This window comes from Abramis brama (genome assembly GCF_963993115.1).
Source record: "Abramis brama genome assembly, chromosome: 23".
Taxonomy (NCBI): Eukaryota; Metazoa; Chordata; class Actinopteri; order Cypriniformes; family Leuciscidae; genus Abramis; species Abramis brama.
In genome coordinates this window covers 25182727-25204758 of record NC_139985.1, presented here as the reverse complement: position 1 = coordinate 25204758, position 22032 = coordinate 25182727, and the positions used below count along the sequence as shown (strand labels likewise).

At 36.9% G+C, this 22032-nt stretch overlaps 1 protein-coding gene across 1 annotated transcript in view; it reads left to right on the top strand.

Moving 5' to 3' along the window:
* Positions 1–22032, top strand: part of ptprga (protein tyrosine phosphatase receptor type Ga) — a 254040-nt gene that overhangs the window by 148664 nt on the left and 83344 nt on the right. Inside the window, exons 3-4 of the mRNA XM_084100324.1 lie at positions 2588–2770; positions 5408–5556. Of these exons, the coding sequence (XP_083956450.1) occupies positions 2588–2770; positions 5408–5556 (332 nt within the window). The remainder of the gene's footprint in view (positions 1–2587; positions 2771–5407; positions 5557–22032) is intronic.

The window sequence follows — 22032 nt, the reverse complement described above, 5'->3', positions numbered from 1 at the left end:
ACTATTTAATGTTCGAATAGGTTGAACCTTCCCCTCTGTCCTCGCAAGAATAGCTTTCCATGCACTGTACCAGCCACTGTGTGTTTTTACTAAAGGAGAGGAAGAGAGGGAGGAAGGGCTGATTTGATTGCTGGGTTGCAGCTTAACAGGTTAAGTTGGTAGACAGTTGGACAAACTCCTATCAACGTTAGGAAATGAGTAAACAAATGCAAATGGTTGTTCATAGCATTAAAAAATGTGATCCTATTGTACATAATATATAGTCTCGTGCTAATGTAGTAGCAACTCTTTACTTGGCGATAGCGATGTCTGTGCCATTTAACCAGATTTGTTGTTGTTGTTCAAGTATCAAATTATAACCGTAATAAGGTATTGACAGTTTAACTTGCTTGCTCAGAAAATGATGCCCTGCCTTGGCAGTAGTTGACATGAAAGCAACAGCTGACAATTTATGCTAATGCTTGCTACGGACCCTAGAGTCGACGCTATATTTAATTTGACACAAATGAAAATGAGGCTGTGAGCAATAGAAGTGCATTCTGTTCAGTTTTCCAGAATTCAGTCAGTCCTATTTTCAGTGTTTCAAGTAGAGCTGGGCATTGACACAAATTTCATGATTCAATTCACTTCACAAGCTAACAGTTTGATTCAATTCAATTTGATATAGATTAATTTGTTTCATTGTAGATAGATTCATTGTTCGTTTATATTAGATACAGTAAATGTAAATTAAAAAAAAAAAAAAAAAAAATGTAACAAGTTGTATACGAACATACACATAATTGTTTTTTTTAAAATATAAACATTTAAAAGGTGGCTGTCATAAAAACTTGTTTTAAATGTTAAAACAAAAAACATGCAAAGTCAGGTTTGCGTACTAGAAGTGTTTGCATTCATGTATTTGCATACACGTATCTGCGTCGAGTATGTTTTGGGCCTAAAACAGATAGGATAATACAATATCATAAATATGCTAATGTTAACTGGACAGAGCTTAATGCATAAACAAATGAAAAATGGATCTAACGGAACAAACAAAACCATAAACCCAGCAAAACAAATAAGAAAGAAATAGTACCGATCTCTGTTTTTCTGCTCAGAGGCAGGGTTATGTACTCGGACCTTTGTTTTTCTCATCTGAGATGCGTATCCTGAGGTGTGGTTGGGATTAAGTTTGCGTGTGCAGTTTTTCTAACCCTGTTAGGGCTGCATTAAGGAGTGAGTAATCTCTTCACACGCAAGTCCTCGCTCTCTTTCATTACCCAGCAGTGCTGCCCGGATCTATAGCACTCTGCCGCTCCATATGAAACCCAGACCTGTCCAATCAATATGCCCCAAGGCTGCAGTGAGGGCAGAGGCTGAGGAGGATGAATCCTAATTTGATGAAATACGCATTTCGGATCGGTCCGGATGCTTGCAGGGCTGGGGTAATTGTCGACAAATACATCTTAAAGGCCGGTAGCTGAGGATTGCTTTCAATTAGGGCTGGACGTTCTGTTTGTGGACCACTGCTCACCTCTCACCGAGTCTGAGAGAGAAGAAACACTCGCATACTCACACTCTGGCACTATGGTGTCTCATCAGGTTATTGCTCTGAAAGGTGCATTTATGATTTGGCAGGCTTTAACTGTAAGCAAAGCCAAAGCGGTGCTTCAACCTGTTTAATGGACTCTTAAAATATCCTTGTCTTGTTTGCTTGTCTCATTTTGTGTGCTGAAGTAAAATTGTCTGCTCATACTTTTATTTTATTATGTATAAGATGACAAGGGTCTCTACTGTGTGGCTTTGATCACTGATAGTTTCAAACTGTAATACGCTATAATTCTGATTTTTGGACAAAATTACTTTTTTTGAAAGCAGCAGGGAAGAAAGATATATTGCAGCAAAGATTTAAGAATTTGTTCAAAACATTCATTTGTTCCTTCATTTTAGCTGTATCGTGGCCTCGTTTTGCTAACTCGTTCCCTTGTTTTAGTTCAATTGTGACTATGGAGGAACAAATGGCATCGTACATTTTGAGACATCGCTTTTACCCAGCATGCTGTTACTGCTAAATATGATCACAGCTAGCTAAAAAGGTATTTACTTGTGTCATGCGGGAGATCAAAGAACCATTCATTCCATTAGCAAGTGTTAGCTTGGTAGCTAGCTAACTTTTGGTCACTCTCTGTTAAAAATGAAATCTGAGGTTCAGAAGAAAAAGCCTTGAAAAACAATGATTTATTCATAAAGAAAAAATAAAAAAAATAATAATAATCTCCTGTTACTTCCAAAAGTTGTTTTCATATTTGTCTCTACCGAGTGCTTGTAAACTTTTCAGTGGAAATAAAAAAGTAAAATAAATAAAAAAAACATCTGCTTCGGTCTGTGTGGTTCAAAGGTCTTGGATTCAAGTGCGACTACTCTGTCATTTCATCAAGCTTTTCCGTTTTTTTTATTTTTATAAGACAGACAGACAGATTGTCGTTTCAGGACAGCTCTAGTGTGTTTTGACGGGCATTTATGAAATATAAAGTGAGTCTGGGAGCGCTTCGGCTTCTGTTTGCAGTGTGATGATCTATTGATTTGCTGTCTCTCTCTTCTGCAGGGACGTACGGACCAGATACAGGGTGGACGGCAGCTTTTCCTGAGTGTCAAGAGAGAAACCAATCGCCAATCAATATAGCCGACCAAGACACTAAGGTCTCGATGGAGTACCAGGAACTCACGTTGGATGGGTTCGATGCAGAGTCGTCCAACAAGACATCAATGAAGAATACAGGCAAAACTGGTAAATGCACACAGATACAGACAGTCTGTGATAGTTCACCAAAAAAATATCATTGATCTATCATGTCATCAGATATAAGGCATAATGTCCTGGGTTGTGTTTCTCAGACGCATCGTGAGCTAAGTTGATCGTAGAGACCATTGGTTGCAATTGTTCTACGATCTTCTTAGGCTTACAATGCTTTTGAGAAACTCAGCTTTGGCCATTAAAAAGTGAATGGGGTTTAAAATGGGTCATAACATTACCTGAAAAGTCTTCTTATATAGCTTTGCTCAAAAACAAATATTTAAGTTATCACTCTCTAAAAGTATTTCTAATTTTGGAATTATGTTATATTTTTTTATATTTTTATTAGAGACTTGAGAACAGAAACAATTGTTGGGTAGGGAAATGGAATGAATAAAGAATACGCTGGACTCAATGCTACAGAAACACGTGCCAATTGCCGCCCCATGCCATTGACTTCTATAAATTATAGGTCACATTGAATGGAAGTGTTCAACTCTTGTACTTTCAAGCTCTATCATGCTTCATCTTCCCCCTGAACTTTTCACACCCGAATTCTGTTTTCATGCTACAGTCTTGCACCATTAAGCAGTACTGCAGAGGAGTGTATTGAGGAAGTTTACACAGACACGAATTGCCCAGCATTTCCCTCCTTAACATAATCCGTGCAGAGGAAGACAAATGTCCCGCTGTTGTCCCATGAATAATGGAGAGCTGCTCTGCTATTTATAACTGACACATGAGTGTTTTATCAGAGAAATAATCACTTGGAACAGGGCGGCACAATAAACCTACAGACCCGGCACCTCTGAATTATGCATGACTCAATCAATGTTTTAAATCATTTTCTCTATGGACGACTACAACGTCAAGTGACCCTTGACCTTCTCACCTTGAGCGAAACACTCATTAGGGATGTCCGGAAAAGGAATAAGTGTGAAAAAAAGAACTTGGATGTCTTTGCAATTGAATACTAGCGTACTTGTGTATTGTACAGTATATAGTGTACACCAGTGGTTCTCAACAAAGTGGCCACAGGATGACTTAAAATTATTGTATTATATAAAAAAAACACACACGAAAGAACCTAATATGAATGCTAAAAACACAAATCAATCAAGATGAAAAACATACCCAATCTTGAATCCTTTTACTTGAATCCTTAATTACAGAGCAGACATACCAGAGACCATATCTTGAAATATTGTGTTGGACGATCGTTTAATTTAATAAAAACATTAAATTAAATGATAAATGAATTATTTATTATAAAAATATAACAAACACATATTATAAATATGTAATCAAATAAATCCAATTTTCTAATCCAATTTTCTATAAAGATTTTTTTATTTTTAGGCAGTCAAATCTATTTGTTGTGTTGAAAATGGAAGATGATGTCAAGTACATTGCATTGTTTGGTACAGTATTTCACTCGGTGTGCTTTGTTCTGTTCCATGCATACTGAAATATCATCTACTGTGCACAGTATACATGCCATATACTGCAGAAAATATAAAAGCAGTGTGTTATTACAAACCTAGAGGGGTTTTTGCAAGCGATCGAGCGAGTGTGTGTGTTGCTGGACTGGCCAATACACAAGCTTCTCACAGACCCCCACCAAATTAAACTTAAGAAATTCATGAGATCTTGGAACCTTGAAGAAACATTTGCATTGATCAAGGATTTGCTGGCAGGAGAGGCCTAGTTTTCACAAGCTGCCGTTCCAAGGTCCTGCTGGCTTAGCTGTCTAATTCCTGCCTGTTTGTTAAAGCTCATGAAGCTCAAAGCCGGAATAGCTAATGAAACTGATTCTCCCTCTCATGTCGGATTACGTCAAAAAATCAACAAAAGACCAAACAACTTAAAGAGGAGTCGAGAGAAGGACAGAGAGCGGCGTTGTTTTTTCCCAGGCTTGAGAGTGTGTGTTTGTGCTAGAGCGTGTCATGCGTCTTACTTTTGCCCCTGGCTCCTCCAAGTCGTCACTCGTCGTTGCTGTGGTGACGGATTCAGACTGCCACCAGTTGATTGCCTCAATATCTCAATGGTTGGACACTAGCCTGTTTCGCTAAGATTACAAGTGAGGTTTCAGAGGAGCCGTTCTTTTAAATAGGACACAAATCTCTTGTGGCAAGCGGCAAGTAAAAATCACTCCGAAATTCAATCAGAAAAAGAAATCTGTCCAACAAAGGCTGTGCTATTTAAGGTTGCACCCATTAATGAAAGTCCGGTCCTGGTGCGAAAGACCAATTTGTGAATCTAAATGCTCTTTGACGGAAGAGCTTTCGCTATCGATTCCCCACTTTTTTTTAAGGCTCTTGTTTTATGAAATAACAAAAGGAATCAGAAAAAGCAATTTGAAATGATGTGAGGGGAAAATGTCTTCTCTCAGCCAAATTACTGCTTCATTTGAGACCTGGCCTTCTGAGGGCAACAGCAGAAAGGAATTGTGTATAATATTCAGCCCATGTCCCTAAGGAAGGTAAAGGAATAATCATAAATACTGAAAGGAAGTTCTATTTTCCAGTCAATGCTTGGAATGCATTTGTTTAATGTACATGCCAAGAAAGTGGTCTTTATTTCTCTTTTTCTCCCTGTTTAACCCTCTTTCCTTTTCTCTGCACCTCACAGTGGCGATCTTCCTGAAGGACGATTATTTTGTGAGAGGAGCCGGTCTACCGGGTCGCTTCAAAGCGGAGAAGGTGGAGTTCCACTGGGGCCAGAGCAATGGTTCTGACGGCTCGGAGCACAGCATCAATGGCAGGAGATTCCCTGTGGAGGTGAGCCTCAGCTAATCTCTCTCCAACGTCTGTTCCATATCTAAACAAACCAGCTCCACCAACTCACAACTCTAGCCTACTTGCTTTATTTTGCCGGATACGCCAACTTTTTTTAAATTACACTCTTACTTGGGACTTTGTCTTCAGAACATTCAAGCAATGTTTGAAGAATGCTATAAATTTCAAATGGCCCAAGAGTCGTGATGCTTTAGGGCATTTTGCCTTTGATGTTTTGGTGTATAAGAGTGTCTATGATTAAAAAAAGAAGAAAAGTCTAGATTAAAAAGGAATTTAAGTTAATGGTGCTAAAATGGCATGTGGTGTGACCAACACGTAAAAAGTACAATTATATCGTCATGTACATTGTCATTCCAATAAATAAATAAAGGTAACTTTTTGGGGGAGTCACACCACATGACATTACAGTATGAACTAAGCTTGACTTACCATAATAAAGGTCAAATTATCTGATATTTTAAGAGAATTTCTGTATTGATCTTGACATGACGTACTATTAAGGGTCCTTTTCTGTTTTTCTGTTTCTTCATATTGGCCGAAACTTATTGGCAGACAAAGGTTTTCCATTAATAAGTCATTGACCCACAGCTCTTGTAAGTATAAAAAGAGCTTTATCTGGACTTTGGTCGTCTTTACTTCGAGGAAAAGCAGGAGGAATCATGGTCGGGTGGAAAGGAGGAATGGTTGGCCGTCTGTTATAGAAGCGTGTAAAGGGCGTTCCTGTATTGATTGAACAGGGCATTATGGAGACGAGCTCTCTCTCTTGGGTCTGATCACTGGCTGCTTGTGTCTCTCTTTGCAATTCTGATTTATCACTATGGCTGCCTGGCACTTCTCATGCACACTTGAGACCGATTTTATCACCCAGCCTCAAATATGCAAGTTATCAGAGTTTTGCATGTCTTTCAACCTTAAGTGCAATTAATATTGTTTGATTTGGTGGCCGTAATTTTATTGCCCTCCCGCCCAACCAGTAAAATGTGTTCGTTGGCCTGCATTAGCGTCCCTCGTATTGGCAGTTTGATGTGGCTTGGTGTGATGATGTCATCACAGTACAAATCACATTGGCACTTAAGGTCTCCTACTGCATTCTACCAGCTATGTAGATATTGTTTGCTTATAATAAAAATAAAATATAGAAAGAATTTAAATAGATTGTATTAACCCAGAAATGTCATACCCAAACTAAAACAAATACAGTTCATGAACTCTTTGCACTAAAAGCATAAGTATGGTCTCATTTGAAAGCAGACACTTGCCAGTTTATTATAAAGTCAGAATTAATTATTGTCATATTGAAAGTTTCAGCTTCAAAGTTTTGTAAAGTTATTAGAAATGTTTTTTTTGTTTTTTTTTATATTTATGAAAATAAAATTTAAGTTTGGCATTTTTTAATCTAGAAATGCTAAAGCCACATGTCTGACCATGTTATATTTCAAATCTGAAGATAAAACTCTGAATTTAATGAAATGTTTTTAACGATCATGTCATGTGACTTATTTTGAGAAGACTCTAAAATGCTAAGTGATGTTTATTAACAGTAAAGAGATTTACTGCAGCTGTGAGAGGTCAATGCACTACAGTGATTTTACTGCATAAGGGTTCGGAAAATACGTCTACTCAGAACCAGATACATTTAAAAAATAAATAGTGGAACCATACGACATTCGGTTGAGTTAATGATTCAAAACCTAGTCTAATTCCAGAACAAATTACTCTTACGAGTCAGTTATTTTTAGTAAATGAAAAGCAGTTTGACCGCTGTAATTCTGCCAATTCCTGAACAAATGACTCTTGTGAGCCAGTTCTTTTTAATGAATCAAAACAGCAAAACAGCGTAGTCTAACAGATTATTGATGGAATGACCCTTATGAACCAGTTCTTATTAGTGAATCAAATAGAGCACAACCAGTATAGTCCAACTAATACCCAATGAGCCAAATCATTTTAGTGACTCAAAACCATACAGCGTTACCATTCTAATCCGACCAATTCCCAAACAACTGACTAGTATGAACCATTCCCTTTTTTGGTGAATCAAAACGCCACTCCCTTTTTAGTGAATACAGCACAAGCAGCTTAAACTCAAAGTATACTTTTTGAGACTGCGCTGACGGTGCACGTACAACACCGCATGCACAAGAAAGACAGAATAGACAGAAGAGTCACAACACTTTCAAAGCTGTGCAGACACGACTGCGCGCAAGACGCGTCTGGACGCTGAAATTGAAGTTTACCCTGGCCTTTAGTCCAACCAATTTCAGACGGAATTACCCTTTATGAGGCAGTTCTTTTTAGCGAATGAAACACATACAACTCAACTCAAATCAGTGTAGTGACTGGTTGTTTATATGACAATATATACACATTTTCAACTATCCATTTTATACATTTGCATTTGCAAATACATAGTCTTTGCAAGTGTTTCCTTCAAGAAATAAAAGTGATCAGATAATTGTGTAGCTTCAGAGCCAAATAGAGCTGACACTGTATTTAGAGCGACTTTTGGACAGTCTCACTAGAGCGATCTGTGTTTAGGTTCCTGTGATGTCTGTCTGTAGTGTGTTTGACTTGTTTGGTCTGTCACATTTAGTGTCTTGTAGTCGATGTGAGTTGAGCCTGAAGCTCAGAGAATGTAGATGAGGCTGCTCTTTTCACTCTGTTACACAACCCTAGCTGAATAAAGAAAAGACAAAGAGACAGACGTGAGAAAGAGGAGTTTGGAACTTCACAGAAGCAGCAGAAACACAGATGACAAGAAGAGAAACACTAGAGGTAAGGTTAACAACAAAACCGAATAACAAGACAGAGTTGAAGTGAAGTGTGGCCTATTATGAATTAGTCTTCATCAGCCAAAACGCTGTCTTACAAGCAACACGCTCATTAACGAAACAAATTCGAGTCAGAAAGCTAATTAAGGCAATCAGCAGTGGAGCTCTGTGGTTTTCCTGGCGTGACGTCACATGTTTTGGCCTGTGCTCTCTTCATGAAAGCTCTCAGACCCAGATCCTTCATGCAGCTCTCATAGCAAACAGCAACACCTATGGCAAGCCGTTTAAACATTTAATCCTTAAAACCTACTAGTCTCTATTTTCATGCTACTAGTACTTATCTTTTAGATACTAGTATCTATTCCATTAAGTACTAGTACTTATTCATTAGCTACTAGTGCTTATTCTTTAGGTACTAGTGCCTATTCTTTAGATACTAGTACCTTTCTAAAAGATACTAGTAGTTATTCATTAGATTCTAGTGCCTATTAAATTGGTACTAGTACGTATTTATTATATACTAGTACTTATTCATTAGTTACTAGTACTTATTTCAATAGTGACTAGTAACTATTATTTTGTTACTAGTAACAAATTTAATTTTTTGCCATTGACTTCTATGGGCATCTGTCATTCAGATATCAACTATTCAGTTCTGACTAGTGTGTATTCCAATTGTGACTAGTACATATACAGACCCTTTCCAAAAAATTAGAATATCATGGAAAAGTTAATTTATTTCCATAATTCCATTCAAAACGTTAAACTTCCATAGATTATAGATTCAGGGCCCACAACTTAAACGATTTCAAGTATTTAGTTGTTTATTTGTACATAATTTGGGCTTCCAGCTCATAAAACCCACGAAAACAGGATTTCAAAAAATTAGAATATTACATGAAATCACACAGTAATTACACAGTGATACCATGGTCATTGAACCAGGTTTTGGTTCTTTTGGCAGTGTGGGCAGATGCAAATCCTGCTGGAAAATGAAGTCAGCATCTCCATAAAGCTTGTCTGCTGAAGGAAGCATGAAGTGCTCTGAAAATGTCCTGGTAGACGGCTGCGTTGAGTGGACAGCACAGTGGACCAAAACCAGCCGATGACATGGCTCCCCAAACCAACACAGACGGTGGAAACTTCACACTGGACTTCAAGCATCTTGGATTGTGTGCCTCTCCATTCTTCCTCCAGACTCTGGGACCTTGGTTTCCAAATGAGATGCAAAATTTGCTCTCATCAGAAAAGAGGACTTTGGTCCACTGTGCTTTATTAAATCCAGAGTCAACGCAGCCGTCTACCAGGACATTTTCAGAGCACTTCATGCTTCCTTCATTTTCCAGCAGGATTTGCACCTGCCCACACTGCCAAAAGAACCAAAACCTGGTTCAATGACCATGGTATTACTGTGTAATTACTGTGTGATTTCATGTAATATTCAAATTTTTTGAAATCCTGTTTTCGTGGGTTTTATGAGCTGGAAGCCCAAATTATGTACAAATAAACAACTAAATACTTGAAATCGTTTAAGTTGTGGGCCCTGAATCTATAATCTATGGAAGTTTAACGTTTTGAATGGAATTATGGAAATAAATTAACTTTTCCATGATATTCTAATTTTTTGGAAAGGGTCTGTATATTAGATACTAGTAGTTATTCATTAGGTACTAGTACTTATTTTTTAGATACTAGTACCTATTACTAGATACTAATATTTATTCAATAAATACTAGTACTAAGTCATTAGATACTAGTACCTATTAAATAGATACTAGTACTTATTCATTAGCTACTAGTACTTATTCAATAGATACTAGTACTTATTCATTAGCTACTAGTACTTATTCAATAGATACTAGTACCTATTAATTAGATACTAGTACGTATTAATTAGCTACTAATCTAATAAATAAGTACTAGTACCAATTTAATAGGCACTAGAATCTAATGAATAACTACTAGCATATTTTAGAAAGGTACTAGTATCTAAAGAATAGGCACTAGTACTTAATGGAATAGATACTAGTATCTAAAAGATAAGTACTAGTAGCATGAAAATAGAGACTAGTAGGTTTTAAGGATTAAATGTTAAAACGGCTTGCCATATTCACCTGTGGATTAAAGCCATTTACAAAAACATGCATCAAATGCAAGTGCACATTTGGTTTCCTTATAAAGTGGTCATGACATGATTTAGAGGGTGTAGACTGAGAGAAGAGGGCTCATTAAACTGAATTAATTACACTAATTAGAACCACTGAAGAATTATTGAAAGACTAGGGATGGAGGGCTTTTTTATGGTTGTTTTGGTTGCTATTGTTTTTTGATTCTCTTTGAGGCAGATTTTTTCAAACCACAAATGTTAACTCATAATATGCTGGATAGGATTTTGCATGTCATTAGAATGATTAAAGTCACTTCAAACTATATGGAAATAGTTTCTAACTAAATGAAACCAGAATGACTGTTGCATGTTTCCAAGTGAAGCAGTGGTGTTTCCAACTGAGCAAAGTGACACGTGTCTGATGCGATAAAGTCACTCCACCTGTTTCTACTCCAAATTAAAGTCACTACATAGCAAATGATTTTTAAAGACAAAATCATCTGGCTTTTAGTAATGATTATTTAGAATAATAATTTTGTATTATTTAGATATTACTTATGTAATTATTACAAGATACAAGATACGGGGGACAAGATACCTTGGCCAAAGATTAATAATTTGTTCCCATGAGTTAAATTGTGGCCATCATTTAAATTAAAACAAGGAAACAAATTAGTATAACATAGACACTTTTTAATTAAAACAGTGTAAATAATTAATAAAACATGGCCACAGATTCATAAGACATGGGAACAAATTCTTAATTCACAATATCTATTTTTTTCTTCTGCATGTCATGTGCGATTGAATGATTTTAGATTAATGACTTGAATGATTCACACATGAAGGCGGTCACTTTCATTCATGAATGAGTCATATGACATGCTGGGGGAAAATCAAGATAACATGGCCACAAATTAAAAATTTGTTGACTTAATTCCCTCATTTTAGTTCAGTTGTGGCCATGATTTAACAATTCAAACGAGGGAACAAATTAGCACACCATGGCCATGATTGAACTAGTGCTACATGTCAGTTTCCCGCCACTCCTTTGTTCCCATGGTCACTGTCTTCATCAGTTCATTTGGTTCAGCTGTGTGTCTTTAATTATCTTGTTAATCAGTCTAATTAGTTCCTCCCTGTTACCTGTGTATTTAAGTCTGAGTCTTGTGCTGTCATCGTTGATGTTGGCCTGTTTGTCCTGTCCTGTGTTAGAGATTTCCTAGTATTTCTGTAAGATTGAATTTATGATAAATAAAGACTGCTGCATATAGATCCTGTTTCCTCGTTGCTGCAACCGGACCCATAACAACTACAACAAGAGAATGAATTAATAAAATGTGAACCTGATTCTTGAAAAAATCTGTTTTTGAAAAAACAAAAGTTGAAAATGATTCCGTGCCCTGCAGAAAGAGTTGCTAAACTTCAGATTCGAGGTCTAGCAGTTGTATAAAATTATAAAACTCATATTACACAACACACATTTTATTTCCTTTAAATTCATGTTTTATAAGATTCTTTTTATCACAAATAGTTATTTTAATCTATTCAAAGCTAATAAATATTTCCTAATATTTATTAGGTACTTTCTAATATGGTATATGTACCCCTGGACAGGAGTCACTGGTTTTCGAGACGTTCGATTTCACAGAAGATGCTAAAAGCTGCTTTTGTTTGTTATTGATTGTTTGGATCAGTCAGTGTGAGCCAGACAAATGTGGAACTTGTTTATATGTTGATTTGTTTTTGTTCGTCTCGTATCTGCACAAAGTAATATTACAGCTCCGCTTAGATCATCACACTGAGATTTCCAAGGAACCGCACACTGCCAAGCGCTCCCTCTTTGCATACAGATTACTCCTCCACGAAGCATTCTGCATTGGTCGCCTCGGCCCTGTTAACCAAAGACGTTTTTCATGTTTTTGTTTTTTCAAGTGTGGCAATTACTTTTGTTTTAGCTGGAGAGTCGACTGGAGACCTGAGGTAATTAAATGCTGCCCCCTGTGTAGGGCTGTTCAGAGCCTGACCGACAGCACTGCTTCTTTTGACAGAGCACCCAGTGGCCCTTGACTTCAATCTGAGAGCTGCCAGATCACTGTCATTATCACTGGGGAGAGCGCTCTCCATCCTTCACTCGTCCGTCAAGCGGACCCTCCAGATGTATGGTAATCCAGGGGCTTCATGGCGTCGACAAAAGGCCTTCCTCCAGAGTGTTTTGTTGAGCTGAAAAAACAATCTTGAGGGATTTAGGAAAGGAACACATTGGTCTTTACTCGGATCCACATTCATCTAGCCTATCTGATTAGAAGTACACAACTTTTTGGAAAATAATAATTTAAAGACTTTTGTTTAGCTTGGAGAAAAGAAAAAAAAAAACAGTGTAGCCGGTGTCGTAGATTTTTCTCTAAACCTAACTAATGTCTACCGGGGCCGTCTCCAATCGCCGATCCCTAATGTCTCCAGTCGACGCTTAATAAATACCTGGGCTGTCTCCAATCGACGATCCCCTTCTATTCTAAGTCTACCTAACTAACTTGCTTCCCTAACTAGCTTTCTTCCTGCGCAGGAATAATCGACAAACAGACCTTAGCAAATGTCCTTTAAATGCTTTAATCACGGCCGGAGGATCTCTCGAGCAGTTCTCAGAGAATCTCCCCCAAGAAGAAGCAAGGCTGGAGGATCTCAGACAAATTCCATTGAGAATCCCACCAGCTAAAATAATACAACAGTTTTTATAGAATAAGGAGGTATGGCAAAAATGTCATACTGTATTACATAATTTCCCCACAATTTGATTGGTTTTCATAGACAAACCCTTCTGTTACCAGGTGAAGCAAACTTTGTTTTAATGATTACTTCATTGTTAATCACAAGGTTCAAATTTAGTCATCTGTCTAGTTTCAATTCCCAAACTTGTTATTTATACACTCGCACTACCAAAGTCAAAGGGGTATGGCAAAAATACAACATCCAAAAACACAGGAAAGAACGTTTTAGTACATTGTGTTTCAAAGTGTTATCATGTTAGACCTGAAAAAGGAAGTAAGGTTAGATGTTAGAGACATGGTTAGTTTAATATACAGTTTACTATTTTATCTATTAAAAATCGACCACACCGGTCAAGTAAAATGCCAACTATGAGTCCGTTCAGAAGCATCTGCCAACCAGTTTCATCAATGTACAAGCAGTTAGAGTTAATCATAAAATGTCTTATAAAATGCCCATCTAACAGCCTTTCAGAAAATACATTGGGGCTCATGAGTATTAATTAGGTGAATGTTGTCACCTAATCAATATTCATGAGCTAAGCTGATATAGTTTATACTATTCCCTTCTCTGATGACATGTATTTGATGCAAGCGAACGAAAGTAGTTGTTCTTGAGAACGTTTCTTAGTTGACTTCACGTGGTTTTGATATGTTATTGTCAACTAGACATTCACCAATTTACTAATGGATCAATAGCTATGTTTCTATCCACCTATTTTGGGATATCGCTGGATGGAAACGCCAAGATGAGCATAAATTCAAAAAATAAAAACGTACGCATTCAATTGAGTCAGATACATTTTTTATCTGATAAAAAAACATGCATATAAACTACGATGGAAACACATTTACCAATTAAATTCCTCAATGCGCATCAAAAAGACATGTGACTGCACGATGGGACGGCATAACTGGACTAACCAGCGAACCGATCTCGTTTCACAGGATCTGAAATGTTGTTTTGGTTGTTCTGAAATACCTGAGGAAAGTCTGTCGTCAAAGTGGTTTGGTATAATTAGCTTCAGAACTGTCTTACATGACTGCGTTCCCAAACAGCAGGATAGCAAGGTAGCATGAGCGCGTTTATTGCATTTCATCTGCACGCTCTGAGGCGCAAGTAATTTATGAAAGTTATTAGGTTATATACAGTGGCTTCTCCTACTTTTCTTAGTGATATTTAGTGCCAGTTTATCAGGAAGTGATGATTTCATTCTCTTTGACTTACTGGAAACAGTTCTTTATTTGCTAATGTCTTATGTGATATTCCAATTTTGTGCATAAGTTAAATTTGCAACTTTGGATGGAAACGGTTGGAATGAAATGGTTAGATTACGATGGAAAGGTTCGATTTTTGTTCATTTATTTAGCTTTACTATTTTTTGTTGTTTTTTCTTTGATGCTAGAATATGAATTAAGGGACTTTTCAAAAACAAAAAAAGATTTTGCTGGGCTTGTATACTTTCATCATGGTAAACTCTCCAAGAAGCTCAATTTTTTGTAAAGCACCTCTCTGATATCAAAGATTCACAAGTTGACTAGTCATTCAGACAACCAACCGAAAAATCAATATGAATATATGTAGTTTTTTACATACAGTACCTAACTGGATGACTTCTAATCCAACACACCTGGTTCTCATCTGTTCATTAGTACGCTAAAATGGTTGTGTCAGATAAAGGAGACATCTCAAATGTGTTCTTCTGGGGGACCTACAGGAACAAGGTTAGCAAGCGCTGAAGTAGACTTTGATAAAGACAGAAATTCACCCTTCATGTCTTTCTATTCCTCCTGAAGCAGTTTGCTCACTCACACATGCTAAACAGCCTGAGGAGGCCAGAGAGAGAAAGAGAGGAAGTGAGTGAGGGAGAGTTGACAGGGTGTGTAAGAGATGAGCTGTGACAGATGTCTGTCAAATTACTCTTCTACAGACACCGAAGGCAATGGAGCAAAAGAACGCAGGGTTGAGTTTGTCTTTGGGGAGTTATAGTCTAGCGCCTCCTAGTGGAGGTGCACATAGTCATATTAATAAACCCCAGCACCAGCACATCAACCAGAAACATATTTTTTAAGGGGTCCAGTACTGAAGGGTTTTTGTTCAGATTTTCTTATTACTATGATTTTTTCTTCACTGAAAGTGTCTGGATGTCAGAAAATATTAAAGTCAGAGGTGCCAAACTTGGTGGAATGATCCCAAATCTCACCCACCACTTAGGTAATCAAAATGACATCCGTCTGCTTTAAGACTTTTAGACCAAGCAGAAACATCTGCCAGCCGGTTGCATCAGCAGTCAACTGAACGATGGCTCAAGTCGGAAACGCTAATTCTACTACGGCTAGCGCCCACTTCCCTAAATCGGTTGTGACTACTGGGTGAATGTTACATCACCTGATTATTATTCATGATCCAAGCTGATAAGGTTCATAATACAAGTCAACAACTTGGGATGGGAAGTGAGATCAAGGAACATTGGATTGTGTGATGAAGTTGATGAAGATGAAGATCAACTGTAAGTTGAGAATACACTCATCTGCCTGGAGGTAGTGCTATTATATGATTTTTTTTTTCTTTCTTTTTTTTTCTTTTTTTTCTCAAGAATGAAATGTAATAGAGTCAAAATCTCTTTGTAATGGTCATGTGGTTTCCATTTCTGCCATAAAAAATTATTTTACATAATGATTTTGCAAAATGTATGTTGAGGCTGTCAAGAGTTAACTTGTGTATAGTAGGTATAGTATATAAAAACAGTAATACTGTGGAATATTATTACAATTTTAAATAACTTTTCTATTTTAATATTTTCAGCATCATTACTCCAGTCTTCAGTGTCACAGGATCCTTCAGAAAAAAATCTAATATATATATATATATATATATATAAATATATAAAATAAATAATATTTTTTCTCCGGAAGGATGAATTAAATTGATCAAAAGTGACAGTAAATACATTTATAACGTTACAAATGTCCACAAAAATATTAAGCAGAAAAAATCATCTGTTTTCAACATTGACAATAAGAAGAACCATTAATAATAAATGAGCATCAATAATAATTGATACTAACTGAGAATCAAATCAGTATATTAGAATGATTTCTAAAAGAAGTAATGGCTGCTGAAATTTCATGGTTGTCATCACAGGAATCAATTATAATCAATTGAAGAGCATCCTTGCTTTGGATCTTCATTTGGTGTTCAAATGGATTGTAAACCCCTTATCTAGATACAAATATATATATATATATATATCCAAACATTGTAATTAGTCAGATATTTGGCAAATATGAGACCGTGAATGACTTGGCCCATATTAAGTAATGCAGGCCAAACAGCTAAAATAACCCTAATAGTTGCCAGTTGTAGCTATATTCCAACTTCACATTTATAACTTCACCTGCAAAACCAGGATCCAGATGTTGTACTTCTTAAGGATTCACGCTCATATGTTTCCCAAGAGTCCTTCCTGTTCTGGTGGCTCAGGTCTTGGTTTTTTTCTTCATGACAGATGAAGGCAGCAACAGCTTTGCACAATGTCTACCTACACTCCCATGAATACACATGAGGGAAGCCATTGGCGTTTCGCTGCAAAATGCTGCACTCATTTTCTCAGAGTCATCTTGATGAATGATTTATGATTTACAAGGCCTGCCATTTAGTAATTGTTCTCTAATAAGACCGCTGAATGGCATGATTAAGTGCAGCCCTGCTGCGTTCAGGCCGGCTGTTTTAACTGTAAATCTGTGTTTAGTATGCCAGTCACATTCAGAAAAGCGTAGGATCTTCAATCAGGCGGGCATCAGCCTCCATGCAGCATTTATCCTGATAACACTTATATTGCTGTCTGAGATCACACACACTTACTCACGCTTTAGCGTGGCTAAAGGCCCTTTATTTCCTCATGAATAAGTCAGGCGCCACAAAAATCGACTCCTCACGCATTTCGTCTATTAATCTTTAACCCGTGTCTTTTTCAGTGTGTCGAAATCTGAGATGACAGTCACACAGAGGTCGCCGTCACTGTTCTGAACAAATGCTATTATAACATTTAAATTACCCAAATAAATAATGGCAGAATAATATTCAAACTGGCTCAAGGAGATTGGAGAGTGATAAGGCGTCTTGTCAAACGGTCACAGTGATCTAAATGTATTTTGATAGAATTGGAACGCCCATCATTCACAAAGCTGTATACACTCCCTACCCATTGCATGTTTGTTTAATATTTTTGATTATTTGACCAATAAGAGTCCAATACTCTCAGCTCTGCTTAAAGATAATACTGTAAATTATTTGATCACTCGTGTCTCACTCAAAAGCAGATGTTGCTGCATTTTTCCATCCAATGAAAATTAATGATGCCAAGCTCCAGAAAAAAAGTTCCATAGCAGTGGTCCATACAACTTGTAAGCTATATTCCAAGTCTTCTAAAGTCATACTGTACGACAGATTTGTTGTACGGACCAAAATTGAATTGAACTGAAACTCCTAGCTGTAATATCCAGGGCTTGACATTAACGTTTTTGCTCAACAGTCACTGTTGCTAATGGTTTTCCAAAGTTTTAGCCACTCAGCATTTTCACTGGCCACAATTTTGACATTGATACCATGTATATATTTTTTATATTGTCTCATAATTTGGAAGCAGGTTTATTAGGCTGCTGTCACTTTAAGACCTGACACACTGATCTATTATACTGTTACACATACGTTTTCTTTCTCATCTTTTTACATTCACTTAAAACATAACAGACTGAGTTTACATGAATACTCGCCAAGTCTGGCAGTTTGACATTATATTGTGTGTATTTAAGCGCAATAAGCAACTTTATGTGCGTACACTTTGGGTGTGAGCACAAAATTTGTAGGCAATATGCACAATCCAACGGCGAAATTCAAGCCCTGTAACACCAACAATATTCATCCAGACTGAGGAGAGGCGGGTTTGTGTGTAACTCACTGTGGGAGAGATCGTGTATCTGTTCTGCGGAAAATGAGTATTGGAAGCCTTTCAGATATGTCAGTATCTATATAAAAAAATCGGTAACACTTTACAATAAGGTTCCTTTATTAAACATTAGTTAATGTATTAACTAACATGAACTAACAATGAGCAATACATTTATTACTGTTTTTGTTAATCTTTGTTAATGTTAGTTAATAAAAATAAAGCTGTTCATTGTTTGTTCATGTTAGTTCACAGTGCATTAACTAATGTTAACAAGATTTTAATAAAGTATTAGTAAATGTTGAAATTAACATTAAAAAAGATGAACAAATGCTGTATAAGTGCAGTTCATTATTAGTTAATGTTAACTAATGTAGTTAACTAATGAACCTTATTGTAAAGTGTTACCAAAAAATCTATATTTTTGACAACACTACATTGCACTTAGTTTTTTTTTATTTCAGATGCCTTTATAAAATACTACAATTTATATATTATATATAAAATTCAACCTGACAAAGTGGCTAGTAGGAGTGACTGCGTTCCACGCCACTGCTGAAATCCACACGCATTTGGCCTGTGTTAATGTCAAGCCCTGGTAATAACCCTGGTTCATATTCAAATATGGCAGTTGTGATCAGTTACCAAACAGATAATTGATGTAAAATCTGGCCTTATGTCATGTTAATAAGCGCAAGCAGGAAAGATATTTGAGATAAGAAGATTCAGTGAATAATGACTTGTTATACATTTCATTATATGGCTTCAGAAGGTAAAATGTAACACACACATTGTTGGACTATTGTTTTTTTTTTTTTTTTTTTTTTTTTCATTTGGAGTACTTTTATGGTGTCATTTTTGAGGCCTGACTGTCCCTGGTCACCATTCATTTTCATTGAATAGAAAAGAGTAGCTTAAACATTCTGCAAAACATCTTATTTTATGTTCTGTGAAAGAACGGTTTTGGAATAACATTAGGGTGAGTAAAATATGTCAAAATCTTTTCTGAAATGCATCCTGTAGATTTTTCCCCCAAACCGGTGCAGATAATAACAGTCTGGACACGTCTGAAATACGTGACGGTTATTTCTGAAGGTTCCTGGAGTGATGGAGTCTGCGTTGTAGCCAGGGGCGTTGAGAGCGGTGATGAAATTTGGGGTTGTTGTCTGTGTTTCTCTTATCGTCGATGCAGCCCGAATTTAAAACTCCAGAGGGGAGGGAGGTCAGGTAAGCTGTTGGATTGTGGGATATGGCGCTTAGGTGGTCAGCATTCCATTTAATCACTGGCGAACCCTCTGTCCAGCCGGCTCGATGATAAACGCGCAGAACGGCTGCTACCAGAGCAAGAAAAGGCTCTCACTGAGGCCTTTGTCCGCCTGCGCCGATAAGAGAAGCACAAAGTAAATTAACACATGTGATGGGGGGCACAGGAGCCAACACACACCGCTGTGGGTATCAGAGATAAGATGTGGCATTGATGAATTGAATTTTATTTCCCATCAGCCCTTGCAGTCGGTGCAATAGAAAGCGCATTCCAAAATATTACCTGATGCAAAGATAGCCGGAAAGAGAAAACGCGACCACAGCGCGTGCAATGGGAAAGAACCACACAAACAATGGGAATGAGCATAGGTTTTCTCAAGTACGGGCATGTCTACTGTTACTGCGCTTTCACTGTCAGCGTTTCTTTTCATTTCCTATTTTTTATTGAAAATTGACCTGACAAAGCAGCTATCGTACTTTTTTCCCCTCTCCTTGTGGGGTTTGCAGGCCTGCAATAACCAAAAAACTTACTGTTAACTGTCTAAAGCGTTATCAGTGCCGACACAGAATATGCAGACACGGGAACTTGGGTTTTAATGAATAGTCCGAAAGTAAAAAGTCTAACAAACTAAATTACAACAAGACATTTTAGCTGAGATAACAGACATTCTCATAACAGTGGCCTGCTAACCTTTTGAAAGCAGCATCTGGGTGTCTTCTGTGGCGGGGCTGTGCCGTGAAAAATCATGGTTCTGGTGCTGACACCTCCTAATGTCTAAATACCAGCTGCTGCACTGGGGAAACACAAATGTAATGGAACAACGCATCCCAACAGGCAACGTGTCATCTCGGATTTTGTATTAATTCGTAAATATTTTACAACACGCTGCTTTGTGTTGGCCTCAGCCTCTTGGGCGAATCACGAGGTCGCCACGTTTGTGTAACATGCATTCTGCTGGGCTGATCGCCTGATCTTGTATTTGCAAAAGTAAGGTAATGCTACAGCACTAATAATCATAGTTATCACTTGAGTTCGCTGTTATTGATGATCATTTGATGGGATCGCACACTGAATGTGCAGCTGGAATTTTCTCAAAATCCTGAATTGAGCAACTGAGTTAAATATTAGGAATACAAACAACTATATAAATAATAGAAAACGCATTGTTTTTTCTGGCTGCACGCAAAAATAAACAGTGTGTTCAATGTAGTCCAAAACATGAACAAATGACTCTTACAAGCAGGTTATTTTAGTGAATTGGTCAAAAAGACTTACAGATTCATGTGTAATTGACTGAATTATCTGACTCGCTCACTGACTCCATGTTTATATGCCAAATTGTAGTTAAATATGTTCATTAACAAAATAATTGTGTTGTAATTAGTGGTAATTAAAGGGATAGTTCACCACTCAACCTCATGTCGCTTCAAACCTGTAGACTTTTGTTCATATTCGGAACTCAAATTAACATTATTTTTAATGAAATCTGAGACATTTCTGTCCCTCCATTGACAGCTACGCAACTACCACTTTGACGCTTCAAAAAGTTTATAAAGAGATAGTAAAACTAATCCATATGAATTGAGCGATTTAATTTTCTCAATAAACTCGACCGTTTTATATGATGAACAAATTTCATTTAAGCTTTTGTACACGTATAAACATTCATCAACGCACACATCAGTTGTGATAAAAGAAAGCTCAAGCATGATAAACAATGAGGTTCATTCTCGTGTTAGGCAGTACGCTTGAGCTTCAAGAACCAATCAGGTTCATTCTCGTGTTACGCAGCACGTTTGAGCTTCTGCAAGAACCAATGAGGTTCATTCTTGCACGTCAAGCAGGTTCAGTTGAGCTTCTGTTTATGTTCGCTGATCAATGCTTATATGTTAATAAAAGCCTAAATTTAATCTATTCATCATAAAAAGCGATCAAGTCTCTTTTTTGGAAAATTTTGATTAAACCGCCCGATTCATATGGATTAGTTCTATCTCTTTATGAACTTATGAACTTTTTGAAGTGTCAAAGTGGTAGTTGCGTAGACTGTCAATGGAGGGACAGAAATATGTCAGATTTCATTAAGATTTCTTCATTTGTGTTCCAAAGATGAACGAAAGTTTTACTGGTTTGGAACAGCATGAGTGAGAAAATTATGACAGAATTTTTATTTGTGGCTGTATATTATTTATATATAGATATATTTATAGTATTTATTAAAATTTTGAATGAGCTTTTATATTTTCATCAGCATTTTCACTTTCATTTTTTCATATATATATATATATATATATATATATATATATATATATATATATATATATATATATATATATATATATATATATATATGAACGAAAATACAACAAATACACAACTTTTATTTTTGTGTATTTGTTGTTGTTTTGTTTTTGTTGAAAACACTGGGTAAACCCGTCATATGCTATTTTTGACAAATGCAAATAAACTGATAAAATGTAACCAACAAGAAATGGGGTCAGGCCGTATCATTATTTCCCGTCTCTCTGGTGTTCTTCAGGGACCATGTTAATTGTGTCTTCAAACAGGCTCTTCATATGTTCTAGGTTCAGGGCCACATTTGACG